Below are 18,994 nucleotides of genomic sequence, written 5' to 3' on the forward strand. Positions count from 1 at the left end.
GACCACCGGGTGATGTCATGACACCATTCCTGATATGCCCAGGGCGACGTCACATAAATGGATAGCGATAGGCGATAGCGTACCAATTTAGGGTTCTTCGTTTTCGGGTTTTATGATTTTGTCAAATTCGGGAGGGAAAAATCGGGCGCTATTTATACACGAGGATTCGGGGAGAAATCGGCCGCTATGATCTCTGTTTTGATATGTCACCGTGGAAATTTCGGACGAACCGAAAGGCATACGAAACAAGCCATTGCTGTGATACTGGGACGAGAAACAAGAATCTTTATGTTTCCGGTAAGAACTGGGATAGTGAATGACACGCGGTATTCAAACACTCTACACGAGCTCCACAAAAGCCCGTCTTTGACGAAACGTAAACGGAGGACAAATAGGGTTGTCACAAATACAGTCAACCCTCGATTTATGAACCTTCGATTTATGAATTCCCTCGTTTTATGAGCACTAGCACGAGGAACCAAACTTTTTACATGCATTTTTCCCTCGTTTTATGAACCTCGATATTCGAATAATGAACGGAATTTCTGGGAACGAACTAGGAGTAGGGTTGCCACCTTTCGTAGCGAAAAATACCGGCTGAGGGAAAGAGGGTGGAATAGAGGGAAAGGAGGAAGGGCTTGTGGAAAAGGGAAAGTGGGTGAGGGGTGGACGAGCACACACACATAGAGAGAGAGAGAGCGCTCGCTCAAGATAATACGAGGAAACATGTTCCTGTGTGTGGCTGTATCACTGATGCTAGAAGTAACAATGATAATAATAATAAGAATGAATAACTAAGAAAACGACTGGTGACTGCCGAGCTGGGTGTGTGTTCCATATTTATTTAAGCTGTAGTGGAATGTTGAAGGGAAAATCCCGTAAAAGCCCTTATGAAAGGTATTCAGCCACAAATACCGGCAAAATGCTGCCGGTATCACCTTCCTACCGGCAGCCGGCAGAGCGCCCAAATAACCGGCCGTGCCGGTATAATACCGGCCTGGTGGCAACCCTAACTAGGAGTTGCCCAGCGTTTTTGCCCTCAATTTATGAACGGATCGTTCCGAGGTCAACAAAAACCTTCAAAGGGATTATTCGTGGTCTTATGAATGACGCCTGAACAGACAAAACGTTTTCGAGGTATTGCACCCTGGGTTCTTAACCCCTCGAAATCCGAACAACAAACGGGTTTTTACAGAAGTGTTCCTGACCTCAATTGACGCAGCGGAAGGCATGGTCCAAAGCAAAATTAAACTATTTAGTATTGCATAATAAACAGAGTGTGAATGCGCTAGCATCTGTGTTTTGTGAGACTGATACAGCAGAAGGCATGGTCCGAAGCAATATTACACAATATATTGCATTATAAACAGAATATCAACTCGGAAATACTGTTCCATTTGCTCGATAGTACTCACTTAACGGAATTTTCGATTTATGAACCCCTCGATTTATGAACGATTTTTCGGGGAACCGAGGGTGTTCATAAATCGAGGGTTGACTGTAGCTCTCTTTGCTGATATTAGGGTTCACTTCTCCGACGCTTTACCGGGAACGACAAGTTGAAGGACCGCAACGATTTCGGGTAGATATCGGGTTTTACCCGAATTTTTGAAAATTTGTATCGTGAAAAATCGGGTTTAACCCGAAAACGAAGAATCTTACATTCGATATAGTAAACCATTAGCATCTACCAGGGATGGGCAGTATTTAAATACATTGTAATTAAAATGCTATTTAAAATATAAATGCATGTATTTATATATTATATTTAAAAACAGACTCGAAAAATGTGTTTATACTCATATTTAAATACTAGTTTTCGGGTATTTATTCTTTTAAATACTTTATAAATGCCCCTAAATACAGTATATAGTGACTTCGTTATTTCTGAAATTTGTAATTTCTGTATTTCTGTACAGACATACGTTATTTCTGTAATTCCAGATGACATTTTCGTCACAGTATTTATGGTAGTAGTTACGGTATTTAAATATCGTATTTATATTTTGTATTTATAATACTCGTGTTAAAAAGTATTTATGAAGAGTATCTAAATAGCCCTTTCAACAAATTATTTTGTATTTATATTTAAATACTCAAAAAATGTATTTATGCCCATCCCTGGCATCTATATACTATCTAGTACGGAACCGTCCAGAGTGTATCACAAAACAAAAGTTTTTCTCTGTTCAACCCGTGCACGTGACGAGTCATCTAGGAGGAGGAGGAGGAGGTGGGGGGGGGGGGGGGGGGGCTAGGTGACGACAATTTTCTCGCCGTCTGGCTGGGGCCACGTTGTGCCTAAATTGTACGATGTTTCTCACCGAGTCATCGGGTGAATGAATCAGTTTCCGGGAGTGGATTCACCGTGTAGCTTGCCAGGGGAACCCACACATGCTCTCCTTTGCTTTCTTTCTTTCTTCCTTCCCTCCACCCTCTCCTTCTACGCAAGGGTCGCTGGCACCGGGTGGGTGGATGTTTTTCTTTTGTTTGTTTGTTTTGCTTTTTGAGAAACACAGAGATAGGAGATCCACAGATGTCTGTCCTCGTGTCCTCCTAATCCATGGGCAGAGCTGGGAAGTAACTAATTGTGAGGACTAACTTACAATAATTCGCTATTTTTGGGAAATTAAATTAATTACGGTAACTAAATTTATTTAATTAACTAAATGCTTTCGGATGTTACATTTTGCCTGTGACTTGGCGTAGCTGTACTTTCTGCTGTGTTTCTACTGTATCTGCTTGTTGAGCGTGCATTTTAATATCTATTGAATGCGTAATGTACTCAAACAAGAACTTTTAACTTCTCTTTTTATAAACCTTGGGGGGGGGGGGGGGGTTCGTTGTCATAAAATTATACAAATAACACCGGTGTTAAATGTGCTTCTCTTCTGGGTTCCATTCAGGTATTCTCTTTTCCGCATTTGCATGAGCTCCGCTGTTCACCTAACCATTTATGTTATGTAGCCTATGTATTATGTATGTACTATGTATGTAGCCTATCGATTATCAGCTTCTGCGAGCAAAACATGTACTTTTAATTAGTTTGTCTGTGGGGAGCAGTGTCTTAGTATGGCCGCTTTAAACGCAAACAGCCTGAATTAACTCACCGAGAGTAACTTACTTGCATTCCACGAGTAACTATAACTTAAATACTTTCAGGGTCATTTAACTATAATATAATTCAATTATTTTTTTAAGTAAATTGCAGCGACCGTGCTTGGGATTGAAAGAGAAATTAAGGATAAAAATTGGAAAGTTGGCAGAAATAAGATGAAAAAGAAAGCGAAATAAATAGTGGAATTACTGTCGCACGAACATTCGAAACTATATAAATCGACAAGGCACGGACTGATACCGGAACGGAACCGAAGACTGCTTGGAACCCAGATCTTTTCAAGAACCGTGACCGGTACGCTTGGGACAAAAGTTTACGGAACACCGGAGTGTCACACTTCTGCATTGGAGCGGCACCCTAGTAGCAAACGGGGGCAGAAAAATACACTCCGAGATGGCTAGAACAGCCGGTCACCTGTTTCTTATTCGAACTCTTCCTGATATCTAACAGGGGGCCGCTCCGATAAAGAAATACGCCAGTCGCATGTTCCGTAAACTTTTGTCCCAAGCTGTACGTAACCGCAATACACCATCGGCATTTAGCGGATAACGTAACCTGAACCGAAAAGTATGATTTCGGTTATCGGTTCATATGAATCGGTTCAAGCGTGAACACGAATAACTGTGGATGCGATATTTGTATCGCTTTTCAAATCTTATTCGCGGTGTAATACCTGTGCTGCCTGCGCCATGTACCCTTCATTCAGAAGTTGTGTAGACAACATAAAATGTTACGCGCTTGTACCGATAATATCATGTCATCGGACGGCATACGCATCGTATGACATGTATGGTGTACGTCCCTTATGAGTAGGGAGTGACTTTTTCGGGTTAAATGCCTTTCTCAGATTCGGGGGTAAAAATCGGGCGCTATTTTTAAATCTGTAATTCGGGGAGAAATCGGGTTATAATTGTGCCTTCGGGTGTTATCGGGCGTTTTTTTGTTTCTCCTCTTGCCTACTGAGTTATTTCCTTTTTTCTTCTTCTTATTTTTGGGTGACCTACCAGTGCTAATACCCGAAGGCATAGACAGTGCTGACACACATGGGTATATTTCTGGTGACCCATTGATGGTGGACCTAAGTGACCCATTCTTTCATGTGCTACACGTGGCGACCGTTGTCCGTCTCCAGTGTATCGAAGCGTCACTTGAGGATTTCATAGTGACTGGAATTCGGGGAGAAATCGGGTTAAACCCGAGTATGTCGGAGGTCAGTTCGGGGGGGAATAACCGGGCGGAATCGGGTTTAACCCGAAAAAGTCACTCCCTACTTATGAGTCTTATAAACTGTATTATTGGAATCATTTAAGATACCAAGTGGTGCACGTTATTTGTTTACACGTCTTTTTGCTTAACCGCTGAACGCACGTTTTTCTTGCCTTGTAGTTTGTTACAGCATCACCGAAATGAATGTGCACGGGATATAAGAGACAGCGCAACAAATTATTTTACGGGGAATGGCGCAAACGGCAAAAGTTTTTTTTTTTAATTCTGTGTTAGCGCCGCGAAGCAACTGTGGCTATGAGCGGCGTACAGACATGGACAGATGGAGAGAGGACAGCAGGAAGGAGTGGAGGACAGGGGGGTTAGTGTGCGTCCTGGGCCGACTTCAGGGGGAACTGTGCCGACATTCGTCTGGAAAGTCTTCGGAAAACCCAGGGAAAATCACAGACAGCACAGCCGGTGACAGGATTCGAACCCGAGTCACCTCCCAGTCTCGGCGTGGAAAGCGACCATCCTAACCACTACTATGCCACGGGAGCTTGTCGAACGGCAAAAGTGCGTCGAAGAAAGAGTTCACTCTTTCTTCGATCTTGCAGACGGCACTGCACCACCCTTTCGGAGCGCAACAGATAAATACTGCGTTCATTTTCACCCGATTGCACTTTGTAGCTCATTTTGCGACATCCACGCAGCCTGCAGATACATTGTGGAGAAAACAGAGAGAAAAAAAAAGAAAGAAAGAAGCGGTTCAACTGTTTTGTTATCGGTAAGCGCAAATACAGGGTGTGACCCTATAAAAGTCTACCCGTGCCGCCATGCCGTATTCGCAAATTACTCAATGCAGGTGGCATATTGTGCGATCTTTATATAAAGCTCATAAGGACATTTAATCTTGGTAAATTTCAAAGTGATTGAGTGCCGCAGCACGAAGTTATAACTCAAAACGTGCAATTCCCATAGTCAAAACAAACAAGATGGCGGCGTTGAGAAGAGCACTTGACATGCTGCTCCACACACGACAACGTGTCGCATATCCTGCAAGCCGGATGGAACTGCAGTTTTCATTTCGCTTTCGTGTAACTGTCGTATTTCGCTCAGAAGTAAGCAACGTGAGGAACGAAAAATGCCGACGCATACTCAGCAGACGACACCCAAAAGGGATGTCGTCTGCTAACTGAGAGGCGCCATCTTGGCTGTTTTGACTACGGGAATCTCACGTTTCGCGCTATAACTTTGCGTTACGGTGCTCAATCACATCGATATTTACCATGATGAAATGTCCTTATGAGTTTTATACGTAGGCAACACATTGTACCGCCTGCATTGAGTAATTGGCGAGCACGGCATGCCGGCGCGGGTAGACTTTTATAGGGTAACACCCTGTATTAAAAAGGCGAATCCCGTCACCGTATCTGAAACTGCTTTCAGAGTTCTTACACTCAACCGTATAGCCGTAACTGAACCGATTTTCGTTTCGGTTTCAGTCCCTGCAACGCAGCTTCATTAAGATCGCTAAGTCATGTGTGAACTTGTGAAAGCGAACCTCGCATCTGTCTCAGTGGCCCGGAAACATTGGACTAAAGCGCGGAACGCACCCGTTTCCTGTCATGTGCGTTCACAAGCCCTAGACATTTCTACGACACTGAAAGGCCCGTCGTCCAGTGCTGCCAACTCCGGTTGCAGGCGACGACGTCGTTCAAGGTAACGTTCCCAGGTCGCTGGCACCGTGTGTGAGGCGGTGTATCTTACGCAATGTGAGGGATCGGGAGAGGAAGCCAGTTTCCTAAAGGGGTGATGAGGTGACATCTAACTTGGCTCGAAACCTTGCCTCCATCGTCTGTCAAGAGAAGGGGGGGATATTTTAATAATTTTTTTTAAATAATTGGGTGTTTTACGTCGCGAGACAACTGAGATCATGAGCGACGCCACAGCGGTCGGTCTGTGGATTGCTTTTGCCCACCTGAGGGTTCTTTAACGTGCGATGAAAGCTCATCACACGGCACCCCGTATTTAACGTCCCTCGCGGAAGACGGCGTGTCTAAGCAACTTGTACCCTGCCACCAAGTTGCTGGCGTCCTCGGCCGGGTTCGAACCCGCGATCTCGGGATCAGAGGGCGAACACGCTACCGACTGAGCCACCGAGGCCGGGAAGGGGGGGGGGGTGTATGTTTATTTATTAAGAAAAAAGAAATGAAAGATCAGTCAGACGGAGGTCGTCTTGCTATTCCAAAAAAAAAAAAAAGGAAAAGGGGGAAGAAAAGAAAAGGAAGAGAAAAAGAAGAAATGAAAACAAAAGGAGAAGAAACAGAAGGAAAGAAGAGAGAAAGAGGAAAGAAAAGAAGAAAAGGAAAAGTGAAGACAGAAAAAAGGAAAGGAAAAGGAAGAACCCATTATAAAATAATGCTGTTGTTGTTGTTTCTACGCCCGAGGCATCGTGGAATGGACATTTTTTCACAACGCTTCCGCGCATGCTCTGTTACTCTGACGGCGCCGGAGAGAGTTCCCTACATATTCGACAGATGGCGCCGGCTCTGTTTTAGCACGCGCAGAGCACGTTTCGCAGGACAGCCGCTAGGATACGACGCGAGCGTGAAAAAGGTCCATTATCCAACGGAAGGACCACCCTCTTTTTTTTCTCTCTCTATCTCTCTTTCTCTCTCTCCTCTTGCCCCTTCTCCCTTTCCTAAAGTTTCGTAGCCGTGTAGCTCCATCCGCAAGGCGTGCCGGCTGTCGTATGCTACCGCCACTCTTAGCTACCGCCACGATCGCTTAGCGAAACGAAACGTTGGTTGAACGTTGAAAAACGAAAGGTTGGAAATGTCAACAAAAGCCAACTTCCAAGCCAAGCCAAGTGTAGCCAAGCCAGGTTCGCCCCTCATTGACGAGCACCGACGTCACGTGGATCCAAGAAAAGAAGCGCAGAGCTCGCACATTGCTCTAGATTTGAGCCACTGCGGACTCACGAGGGAATTTTATCTCGCCTACCTTCGGTCAATATTTGTGATAACGAAAGGAATGTTAAGTAGCAAGCGAGCTGGTGGTGACGATCCATGACTTGAAAACCCGAGACGAGATAGGGACGATAGCAGACAAACACAAACATGAGTTTAAGACCGTGTTTGTGTTTGTCTGTTATCGCTCCCTACCTCGTCTCGGGTTTTCAAGTCATGGAATATTTGTGTACGTTATCTTAAGCGTCTCCGGGCATTGAGGGAACCTGCTAGGTCATTGTGTTTATTTTCTCGGGGGGAGGGCAAATGGGTACCCACTTGTGTTCTCGTCATGAGTTGCGATGTCACTATTTGACAAGGTGTGCGCAGGTGCGGTACTGTACTGGCGCATAAGCGCTACATCCTGGTTTGCGGATAGCAATACCAATACTAACGTTTTGAGACCTCTGCGGTAAGTGCGCGGAGGATATCCGCATTTAATCGGCGAATAAGAAGTTGTTGTCTCTGTCAACGTCCTCCAGGTGGAGCCATAACTGCGCGAACGCATTGGATCCAAAATGGCGTCGAAACGTGGCTTTAACTGCGTTCGATTGTACATGGCACAATGTTCCCGAGTGATTTGCATGCCGAAAAGTTAAAGCCTTTGTAGCGTATCGTTTTCGCCATAGGGATTTTTCCCGACGAATATAATGGCAGCGAAATGTGCGAATATACTCAATACTCTGTGGGGGGAAAATGGGCGGAGAAATCACGTGGGCACCATTCCTCCACTCACCGGTCAACGCGGAGTAACCAACGTGCTCGATGTTGTGGTTGCGGTTACTTCGTTGCTTCCTTCCCGCGTTAACCGACCCGCGTGGACCTCCGCGTCCAGTTTGTTGTGCTGCGAGGGCGGCCAATGTTGTGCCGCGTTAGGTTACGTCAGGGGCTGAGGGAAAGGGGGAACCGAGGGGCTGCGCGGAAGCGTGACCTACTTGCAGAGCGTATATGTAACCGCGCGGTTACGATCGCGGATCTTACATGCGCGGGTACAGTGCGGAATCGGGTACTGTCAAGTCATGCGCGCTGCAGTCACTGTGATCAATGACTGAACCCGGAACGGAACCGAAACCCGCTTTGGAACCCCAAATGTTTTCAGGAACTGGTACCGGAACGTAACCGCAATTCAACCATCGTTAGCTAGCCGAAACGGTAACCTAAACAAACAAAAAAATGTGATTTCGCGGTTACCGGTTCATATGAATCGGTTTAAGCGTGAACGCGAACATCTTTGGAGGCGATATTTGTATCGCTTTACAACTCTGATTAGTGGCGTTGTACGTGGTTCTGTTAAGTAGATATCTTCGTCAGTATGTTTTTCGTTCATAAGTTGTGTGAACAACATGCCATCTTACGCGCTTGGACCCATAATCGGGTGACATACGCCTCGTATGAGATGAATTCCGCACATTCCTTATGCGTTATGAACTGTATTATTGTGATCATTTAAGATACCAAGCGTTGCACGTTGCTTCCACATCTGTTTGGTGAACCGCTGAACGCACGCAGTTTTTCTTGCCTTGTATAGCTTGTTACAGCACGAGCGAAATGAATGTGCACGAGGTAAGAGACCGCAAGAAATTGAGTTCTTTTTTTTTTATCTTACGGGAAATGTCTCAAACGGCAAAAAGGGTGCGTCGAAGAAAGAGCTCACTACTTCTTCGACCTGACAGATGGCACTGCTCCACCCTTTCGGCCAGAGCCGTTTATTAGGAGAGTTTGACCATTGGGAGGAGCCTGCCCCAAAGCACGCCATTTGACGTCACACGATGGGCGGGGCCAAGGCCAGTGGCGCCATTTTGGATCAGAGCTATCGCCTTGCAATCTCCCATTCCGCCATTTTGGAGCAGAGGCACAGCCTTGAAATTCCCCCGTACCGCCGCGGGTCGCCTTTCATCCCTGTCAAGTGGGCGGAGCGATGGCATCTGTGACGTCACGGCGGCTCCCCCACCTCCGGGTGGCAAAAGATCACAGAATGGCCAAACTCTCCCTATAAACGGCTCTGCTTTCGGCTTTACTTTCGGCAGATAGGGCGCTCTACTTTCGGAGCTTGCTCCCTTCATTCCCTCTCCTCAAATTCTCTCAAGCTCGCGCCAGCGTCTTGCGTGTAAAGCCCGAATCCCATAACAAGCGACACGCGGCAGATACACGCGAGAAGCGACAAAATCGACGTCACTGCCGCCACACGAGCGTCAAAAAAGCTCTGTCGCGGCTCAATATTTCTGCATCTACTCCCAGTAGATATTTGTAGCATGTCGCTGAGTTCGTTGCCTGTTGTTTGACAAAACCAGCTAGATTTGGCGGCGTGAAAGAAGAACTGAACGCGTGGGCAAGGGAGAGGGTGGAGAGGGCAACCAACAAAACTAGCAGACGAAGAAGTGGGCGGGGCGTTGGGTACTTCAACCGCAGCGCCACTACGTTACGGCGAATATTACATAGCAACTTCATTACAATTTCTCCTCGTTTTGACGAATGACATACTATTTGTGGTATATTTATAGCAATTTACAACTTAGCTCGAATAAAATAAGCAATGCTTCTCCAAAAACATCATTTCTCGGTGACGAAATGTCGCTGCTCAAATGGACCAGGAAGTCGCGCCATGACCAGACGCGACAGCGACAAATTCTGCAGCGCGTCGCGTGTCGCTTGTTATGGGGTCCGCGCTTAATGCTGTGCTCTGTGCAGTGTGTATAGCTCGGAACGCCAAGGAGTATAGAGAACACTTTTCTTCTTCGCTGCGTTCACACATTGTAGCTCATTTTGCAACATCCATGCAGCCTGCATGTACACCCTATAGAGAAAACCGAAAGAGTACCTGTTCAGCTGTTTGGTTACCGGCGACCAGGGATCGGAAGCGTTCTTTTTTTCTGGTTCGGTTCGAGTTCGGGTTCAGGCAGAGCGGGTTCGGCTCGGGTTCAGCTCCGCAGGAGCGCAAAATATCGGTTTAGGAAAGTGAGCTTTTGAGCAGATTGACATGGGTTAAAATCAAGCACGTCCTCACGACCCGGCTTTCAAATAACACGAATGTACTTTTGTTGTTGTTGCCGACACAGCAGTGGTTCACAGCAACAATGCGCGTTTCAGATCTACATTTCGGATTGGATTGAATTGGATTGGAAAAAGAAAGGTGGTGGTGGTGGTGGTGATGGTGAAAGGGCTTGCCGTTGTCGGCCTCACGTATGTGGGCAACGTCACGACTGACGCCCTGGGGAAATGTGCGTCCTGGGCCGACTTCTACGGGAACTGTGCCGACATATGTCTGAAAGCGTCTGAGGAAAACCCAGGAAAAACCCCAGACAGCACAGCCGGCACCGGGATGCGAACCCGGGTACCTCCCAGTCTCGACGTGACATGGAAAAAGAAAGAAAAATATGGAGGGGTTAGTCCCGACACACTCAGGACTGGCTACTCTAAAACGCGTTTGTGGGTGAAAAAAAAAAAAAAAAGACGAGCTAGGAAAAAAGAGAAGAGCAAACAAACAACCAAAAACAGGAGACAGGAAAGGGGTAGAGTGGGTGTAGCAGGATAAAGCATAAAGGAAAACGGGAGAAAGGAAAGATCTACATTTCAGGGTGCAACGGTTACGGTAGCATATTGTACTGTCTATGTTTACTCATCGTACACACCCTGTATTATCTTGCTCAGGGACAGGCTGTAATTTTTCCTGTCCAAAACGAAGACTCGAGGTTGCTGGACGACGAAAATCGCTTACGAGGAAGCCCATAGCTACCAAAAGGACAACCACAAAACTAACACGACTGAATGAACGAACAGTTGCGAGGAGGAAATACCTCGTGCACTTGGGTTGCAGTTTTGTTTAGTTTCGGTTTCGAATTTGTTTGACAACGCGCTGTGTAAATCGTAGTTCCGATCTCTCGCACAACGCACATTACATCTGAACCGTTTCGCGAACCGGTAACCGCCTCAGTTTACTTCGGTTCAGTTCCGATTCAGCGAAAAATACGGCTTTTTAGCGGTTTTCGGTTCGGGTTCAGTTTCGATCCCTGCCGGCGACTACAAATAAGTCCCGTGACCGAACCGATATTCGTTTCGGTTTCAGTCCCTAATTGTGACTGACTATTTCAGTCGTCTCATCACCAAGCCCGTCAGCAGCGCAGAGACACAGATATGATAGCACTGTAACGGACGGACGCGACAGACAGGGGCATTATAAATGACGGGTACCTACGAAACCAACACATTCCAACTCTCTGTCTCTCCTGACTCACTTGCTCCGAAACATCCTAAAACTTGTTGCAACAATGGACGACGTTTATTTATTCATTAGTACGGTGTGGCACAAAATGTCACGGGACTACCTTATTGTTGTGGTAACAATAATGCAACCGGTATTTTCCCGTTCACTGATGAGCGGGGCCGATGAAAAAAAAAAAAAAAAAAGTGGGCAGAGCAGCGTGACAGATCCAACAGCAACCAATACGCCACAATACGCTTTGTGTGCACACAATACACACTGTCACAAAACAACAGCAAAAAGCATATCCTATCAGTGAAATAGAAGAGCGAGCCGTAATGTAACGACGACAGATCTGCACGAGTTGTCTCTCTCGAGGTTTTTACGGACGACCAATATTTTACATGTCAGTATTCGAAACGCCCGCCAGGGCACGTGTCTGCCGATTTGGATGATGATCGGCGAAATCGCTCAAAGCGGCAAACATTTGTTTGCTGTTGTCCTTCTATGACTTCAAGGAAACTTACATCGTAGGAATTGAGATCTCAGTTGTCTCGCGACGTAAACCCCCAATTATAAATAAATAAATAGGAATTGAACGTACTTTTATATATATTGATTTATTTGACGTAAGGCTGAATTCCATTTGGAGGACGTTACAATCAATCACGAAAATCAAGGTATCTTGCGCTATATATTACGAAACCAAAAAAAGAGAAACGCGCTACATAGAGGAAAGAACAAAGCAGAGTGCATAAAACACAACGTTACAAAAAAAAAAAAAAAAAAGAAAATCAGAGAGACTTCGGTAGCGCCGAAACGCTAACCCACTTTCATTTTCTTAAAACGTTGGCATAGTTGCAATTTCTGAGTCGCCAGGAGTGATTCGCGATCGCGAATGTTCGAAGTGTTCCACCGGTCGTGCTTGCCGCCGTTTGAAAGCTTTGTGTCCCCACGTGATTCATCATGTTGTTGCCTTGCTTTTGGAGGTGAGTCACACCTGCAAACTGCTCGGCTTCTCCACCCCCTCTAGAACAGGGCAAGCGTGAATCACGTCGCGAGCTCAAGCCGGTCGTTTTCAAAGGCAGCATACCGCCTTTGAAGAAGCCCGTCTTTCAAAGACCGGGTGGTTGTTACACTTTAGAAATTCGTTTCTCGTAGGCTATGACTCTGCCGTTGGGAGACCCCATTCCACGGTTTTACTGAGAAAAAAGTTAATCGGTGTAAAACCGGAAGAGAAAAAGAGCGGGGAAGGAAGTTGAGTTAGTCCATTATTATTTTTATTTCTTATTCTTATTTTTATTTTTTGTACAGAGAACTGCTCACACTGTGCTTGGGATCTGTTGTCATCAGTATTGTTGTCATCGTCATTGTGATTTTGTGTAATTAATAATTTGTTAGCAATGTTGCGATAAAATAGGGTGCCTCAGAGGGAGCTACTATTCAGACACCCTACGATAAAATTGGTCGTAGTGACGCCTGGTGGGAAACAACCGTCATTTTAGCGGGCAACTTTGGCGCTCGTGTGTCCAGCTTTCTTTTTCTTTTTTGTTGAGGGGGGGAAGGGGGGTGACGCCGAAATAAACCATGTAAAAATAAAACGTTTCAAAATAAATCTCTTAAAGATCAAACTTGCAAAATAAACAATTCAATATAAATCGGGAGAAAATAAACGCTGTCGAAATAAACTCCGGAAAATAAACTTTGAAGAGTAAACGCGTCGAAATAAATATTTTAAAATCTATCGTCCCTGATTGGTGGACAGCCGACAGCTCTACGTGCGCCGCGGAAAATAGTGCACTCCTCGCGCTTGGGGCTGGCCAGGGCTAGAACTGTGAACGGGGATTTCGCTACACCGGAAGTAGGTTGTCTGTCTGTATGTGACCCGTGGCCAGTGTTGCCAACTTACTAGAGTGGTGCCCTGATATCATTCGGAATGATGGATGCCCGGGAGCGTATTATTCGGTGAAGTTCTGTTTTAGATATATTAGAAGGCATTCAAATGCGCAAAATTATGCTCGGTAATGAGTGAAAGTCGGTGTAACTCAATTACTTTTCAGAGTAACTGAAATTATCATTAAGCTGCAATGATGTTTTAATCGAGATTGCAGTTCAGTCACTTTTATAAGCATGCAGTTGTGATCGTTATTAAACCATGCCGGAAAACTAGTTTTTACGGGTCTGGTTGGCTACGCCTTACACCTAGCTTGAAACAGAAATCTTACAATGCTGACTCCATAGCTGACAAAAAAGAAAAAGTAGTGTAGATAGACAGTAGATAGGTGAACAAAGTACGTGTACGGATTTTACATACATTTTTCTGTGGGAATTCTCATATAAGGAGTCCTTATCTTATGAGTGGTCGAAGACGCGAATGAAACAGGAAACGTAATTTTTTTCTTTCTTCTTCCTCTGTCTCTCTCTCTCTTCTTTTTTTTTTTTTTTCATCTTCCGAGCACTGTACCAGTTTCTACAGCCCAACACCAAACATACCTCTCTATGAATCACTGAAACCTTCCAGCCCAGACATATCTCGCGCAAGGTGAACAATTCCACGCGGCGCTCCAAGATTCTAGAAGCGCGTGGAGAATCCCGCAGAAGGTGCCACGCCCCCTGAGCTCACGTTCTTACACTAGTCATCGTTCTGGCAAGCGTTCAAAACGCCGATAGGAACCGTTATCCGTATCGTGTCGTGCTGGCTCGGGGGAGGGGGGTAGGACAAAAAAAGGAGGAAAGGTCAGCTCTTCCACAAACAAATAAAAATAAAGGAAATGAATTAGGAAATGACGGTGAATAAACTAACAAAAGGTGGAAGAAGGATGTGATAGATTAAAGACAAATAAGATATATATATATATAAAAGGTGAGGGTAATGTGTATGAGGGGGAGAGTTGCTTTTTGAGCTTTGAAAGAACTGGTTAGGCAATAGGAGCACGAGAACTTGACAGCGAAACTGTGCCCGCAACGGCGGCGGCGGCTAAGTTTAGCCCCGCATCCAACGGGCTTGTTTGGAGTAACTCACTCTCGTGGGCGACACTCTTTGCAGAAGTTGTTCCACGCAGCTGCGATTCATGGAGATACAAGAAATATCCAGCGAATTGGTTCGTACATATATACTCTCCTATTCCTTGTTCGCCCGCTAGCTACGTAACCGTCCGATGCCATTGGTCGAGCAGTAAGTTCGTGACGTCGCGCTGCTCCGTGTTGCCGTGAAGTGGCCTCATTGGGTGGTGTTACAGCGCTACCCAGGTGTCACGTGACCTCATTATCTTCACGTCCTGAACAGTGAGCACAAGTGGGGTATAGTGATTAATTAAGAGAGCTGTGACGTAAAATTCGTTACAAGTAATTAAGTTACCGTAATTAATAAGTTTTGTTAGATTACCAGCGGCATGGCAGCTCTCGTTGGTGGTAGTCAAGGTCGAGGTGATGGGTTCGAACCCTACCACCGGCTGTGCGGTCTGAGGTTTTCCCTGGGTTTTCTGAAGACTTCTCTCGACGAGTGTCTGCACAGTTCCTCCTGAAGTCGGCCCAGGACGCATACTAACTCCCCTGTCCCCCCGCTCCTTCCTGCTGTCTTCTCTCATACGCCGCTCATAGCCACTGTTGCTTCGCGGTGCTAACACGGAATAAAAAAAATAGATTAATTACTGTAGCTGAATACTTTCAAAAACGAGTACCTGTAATTAATTATAATTACATTTTCCTTCGAACTGATACTCAAGCGAGGACTTATCGATTCTATTCTAAATTTTTGTCTGCAGCGTTATCTCTTTTTCTATACTGCGATCATATTTTTTTTTTATTTTTCTTGTGGATAGTGGCCTTGCACAGGGTTTTAGCATCAATTTCTAACATGGCACAACAACTTTTAACTCTTCGTGTGGACACTCATCACACTCAAAAAATTATGTAGATCTTTAATCTCTTCTCTTTTTTCTTCGTAAATTTGTTTTATGGCGGTATGCGTATTTGCAGCTGTTTAATGATGACATTTTAGTTTCGGAAACTTTTTGTGCCACTAAATTACTTTTTTGGGTCATCTAACTTTAACTACCTCCTTTAAGTACGTAGCTCATTGTCTCAGCTCTGGTCACAATTTAAGTGGCAAATTTCGTCATTCACCGTTCCTTATTTATCTGTTGTTGTTATTATTATTACTGTTGTACACAGATGTGAACCAGTGATAATGGTGTCTACCTAAATGTCGTTATCGAGGCACTTCGTTTTCAAAAATCTTTTATGGTCACTTCATCTGTTTGTTGTTGTTGTTGTTTCTAAAAATACTCGCTAAGAGCGTGATATTTTTGCTAAGCGCTGAGACAGTGCGCCTCTGAGCATGAGAGGAGGTAAACACGAGAGGGAATGCTGGGGGAGAGAGAGAGAGAGAGAGCATTGGATCCAATGCTTTTCCGTACAGTTCCGTACAGGGCCATTCCGTACACTGGTTTAATAGCCAGTGGCGTCAATGCAGACTTGTACAGTACCTTGAGTAGAATATTTAGGTTATCTTTCTTACTTACTTTTGCGAGTAATCTAACTCGAATACTTTTTTTTAAAAATAACTTCTACTCATTCTCCAAGTTACTTTGAAGATACTTCGCTGCACTGGCGTATAGCAGGGGGTGCGAGGTTCTGGGTGTTCAACCCTCCGCAGTGGTACCCTTGGTAGTGCATTTGGGAGAGGGAAACGAGGGGACATCCCTCTCTCCTATGTAAAGACCCCATAGAAGCAGAGGCGCCTCCGGGATTTCATCCAGGGGAGGGGGGCAGGGCAGGGTGTTTGGGGTGATACACCCCATCCATACCTGGGTATAGTAATGGATTACTTTTTCTGGTAATTTGTAATGTAATGCATTACTTTTGATATTATGTAATTTGTAATGTAATTTAATTACATTTGGGCAGTAATTTTAATGACATTACTCATTACTTTTTACAAAAGAATCGAGTCTGTGTTCTGTGTTGGCACTTGGCAGAAAGAGAGTTGGCAACTGGCGAGGTAAAAGAAATTCCAACGCCCACAATGAATTTCCACATCCACAACATCGGTACGATTATAAGCCCGCAGTAATGACTTCGTAATATCATTACTTTTTCGTAGTAACTGTAATGTAATTTCATTACATTTCAATTGCAGTAATGAGTAATGTAATTTAATTACATTTTAGAAGTAATGTACCCAGGTATGAGTCCCCATCACTACCCAGCAGACGGCAATACGCTTCTTCTTCGAATATGTGGTCAGAGGTGACTTGAACGTGAGACGCTTTTGTGCTGTATATACAAATACTTTAGCGTCTGAAATATTCGGAACACTCCACGTCCCATTTTGGGAAGAAATATCGTGCAGCACCTCAGGTTTCGGAGCATGCGTGAGGCGATGTGTTGGATATGCGGGCAAACCCTTAGCAGGCAGGAGAGAAGACCGGTTCCGAAAGTCGTATAGCGAATAAACGGCAGTATAAATTCTGTCGCTTCTCGGTGGAGCATTCGTTCGAATTACCAGAGCGTCTGTTCAGTATACTGGGTGTGTAACGTGTGTTTTTAAAAAGAGGAGGCAGGCTGTCAGGTAGTAATCTTGAAAAGCAGTAGATAATATAGTGGCAGATAATAAAGCTTTTCGGTAATGCCATTTTCAACTTCACGCTCTTCGTATTTCTTTGATAGCGAATTCCAACTGTGACGTCAAAGTACCTCGAAAGTAACGAGTTACTTTTAAGGGTATTTAATACTCTACCTGAAGTACTTTTCAAGAATGGGTGTTTAGTACTCTACTCAGTTACTTTGTGGCCCGGTACTCAGTAAATACCCTTTTTTTTTTTGTTCTGAGTATCTTGTGCCAGCCTGCTTCAATGACAATTGAAGACTGTCCGCGTGCCAGAGGTATTATACCACGCCCCTCAGGTGACTGTTTTCTAGGTGCAAACTAAAACGGCGCATGCTGTTTTTCGAAAATAGCGCGCGTACACCAGAACTCGCCCCCAACCTGACTTTGCTGACCCTCACGCGCGGGTGCGAGCTCTTGCCCGTGTGCTAGAACCACGGAAAAGAAAAGAAAGAAACACAGCTCATTTAGTGCGCTGTAAATGCAACGATGATATTTGGTATCAAAACTTGTGTATTTCGTGTTTATTTGAAATTAAAAGAATTTTGTGCCTGAAATGAACACTACGTATAGCTACCGCTTGATGGTGCTGCAATCGCAAGGTGCTCACATTTTGGGTTGCAGCGCGCGGGGCAGCCCTCTATTCTAGTACTTGCTTCCCACCTGACGAAGCCTGACGCGTACGTCACGGCTCGAGCGGTGACGCGAGCTAGACAAAGAAAGCCGCGTCACTTTGATGACGTGAACCAATAACGTGACGTGTAGCCAAAGAGTGCTCCAGCAACGCCACCTAGATGAAGAAAGCCCGCTTACTCGTCGACGTGACGTAACAACTAAGAGTCAGCGAATCAGGATCGTGTTTTCAACGACCGTAGCCAATCACGAACGACCTTTCAGCCGTCGTAGCCATGGAGACGGTCCACTGTCGTCTGCGAGCAGCGATTGAATGTCGACGACTTGACGACGTACTTTCGGCAGCCGTTGCTATGGAAACAAGCCGTCGCCAGGCGAATGGGCAGCCACAGGTAAAAAGTCGTCTGCGGCGATTAGCTGAAGCAGACGACATTGCGGCTCTGCAATGCCACGTGGCGAACGAAAGAGATGAGTCACGAGAAAAGGCTTTCTGCATCTATAGGTGGCGTTGGCAGTGAGCAAGTTTTTCCGTTTTCTCGCTTTCCGTTCAAGGAGGGCAGCTTAATCACGACGACCGGAACTGCCTCTTTGCGATTCCACCCAGACGCAGCCAACGTAAACCGACGTAAACCGATCGGTCCGTGGGGTCAATAAACATCGGCCACTTGACACCTGTCCTGGGACTGATGAAGGTGATGGGGCCAACGTTCAAGAGGAAACGATTCGAACTTGATGCCAGGCATTGAACTGCCATGGCAACATAGACTTGTTTATCTGCTCCGTTCCCATGAGAGTCTCCGTTCTTCGGTCTGTCTGACATGCTTCCATATACTGTACCGATCCCAGCCTTCCCCTTTTTCTTTCGAACTTCCCCGCACAAAGACCGCAACGACCTCTAGTCGGGCGCATTTTCCATGATATCTACGCTTCTGATGTCACTGGTTAAAGGTATACCGTGAAGCAGTACAGCCGCGCAATCTCAGAAGGCTTATCTAAAGCCCTAAAGATCACGTTCTGGCGAGTAGCCAGTCCCGATTGGCTTGGAAGTAACATCTCCATTTTGTTCTTTTACAAATCAATCAATCAATCAATCAATCAATCAATCAGAAGCTTTATCCAATCGATAGCCTGAGTCCTTCAGTGCACTTATATCATAAGTCCCCACCCCCCAACTGAATTTATACCTTTTTAAACGGAATTCAAATTGAAATCTACGGGAAATC

The 18,994-nt window shown here is 45.4% G+C and overlaps 1 protein-coding gene across 4 annotated transcripts in view; it reads left to right on the forward strand.

The window, feature by feature from the left end:
* Window positions 1-18,994, forward strand: part of LOC135370188 (NAD(+) hydrolase sarm1-like) — a 90,696-nt gene that overhangs the window by 28,096 nt on the left and 43,606 nt on the right. The window contains exon 1 of one of the 4 annotated variants that reach the window (XM_064603893.1): window positions 14,511-14,631. The exons of the other annotated variants lie outside the window; for them this stretch is intronic. Coding sequence (XP_064459963.1) covers window positions 14,602-14,631 — 30 coding nt within the window. The 5' untranslated portion in view covers window positions 14,511-14,601. Of the gene's footprint in view, window positions 1-14,510; window positions 14,632-18,994 lie in introns of those variants that run through there. 4 annotated transcript variants of the gene reach the window in all.

This window comes from Ornithodoros turicata, chromosome 10 (assembly GCF_037126465.1).
Source record: "Ornithodoros turicata isolate Travis chromosome 10, ASM3712646v1, whole genome shotgun sequence".
Taxonomy (NCBI): domain Eukaryota; kingdom Metazoa; phylum Arthropoda; class Arachnida; order Ixodida; family Argasidae; genus Ornithodoros; species Ornithodoros turicata.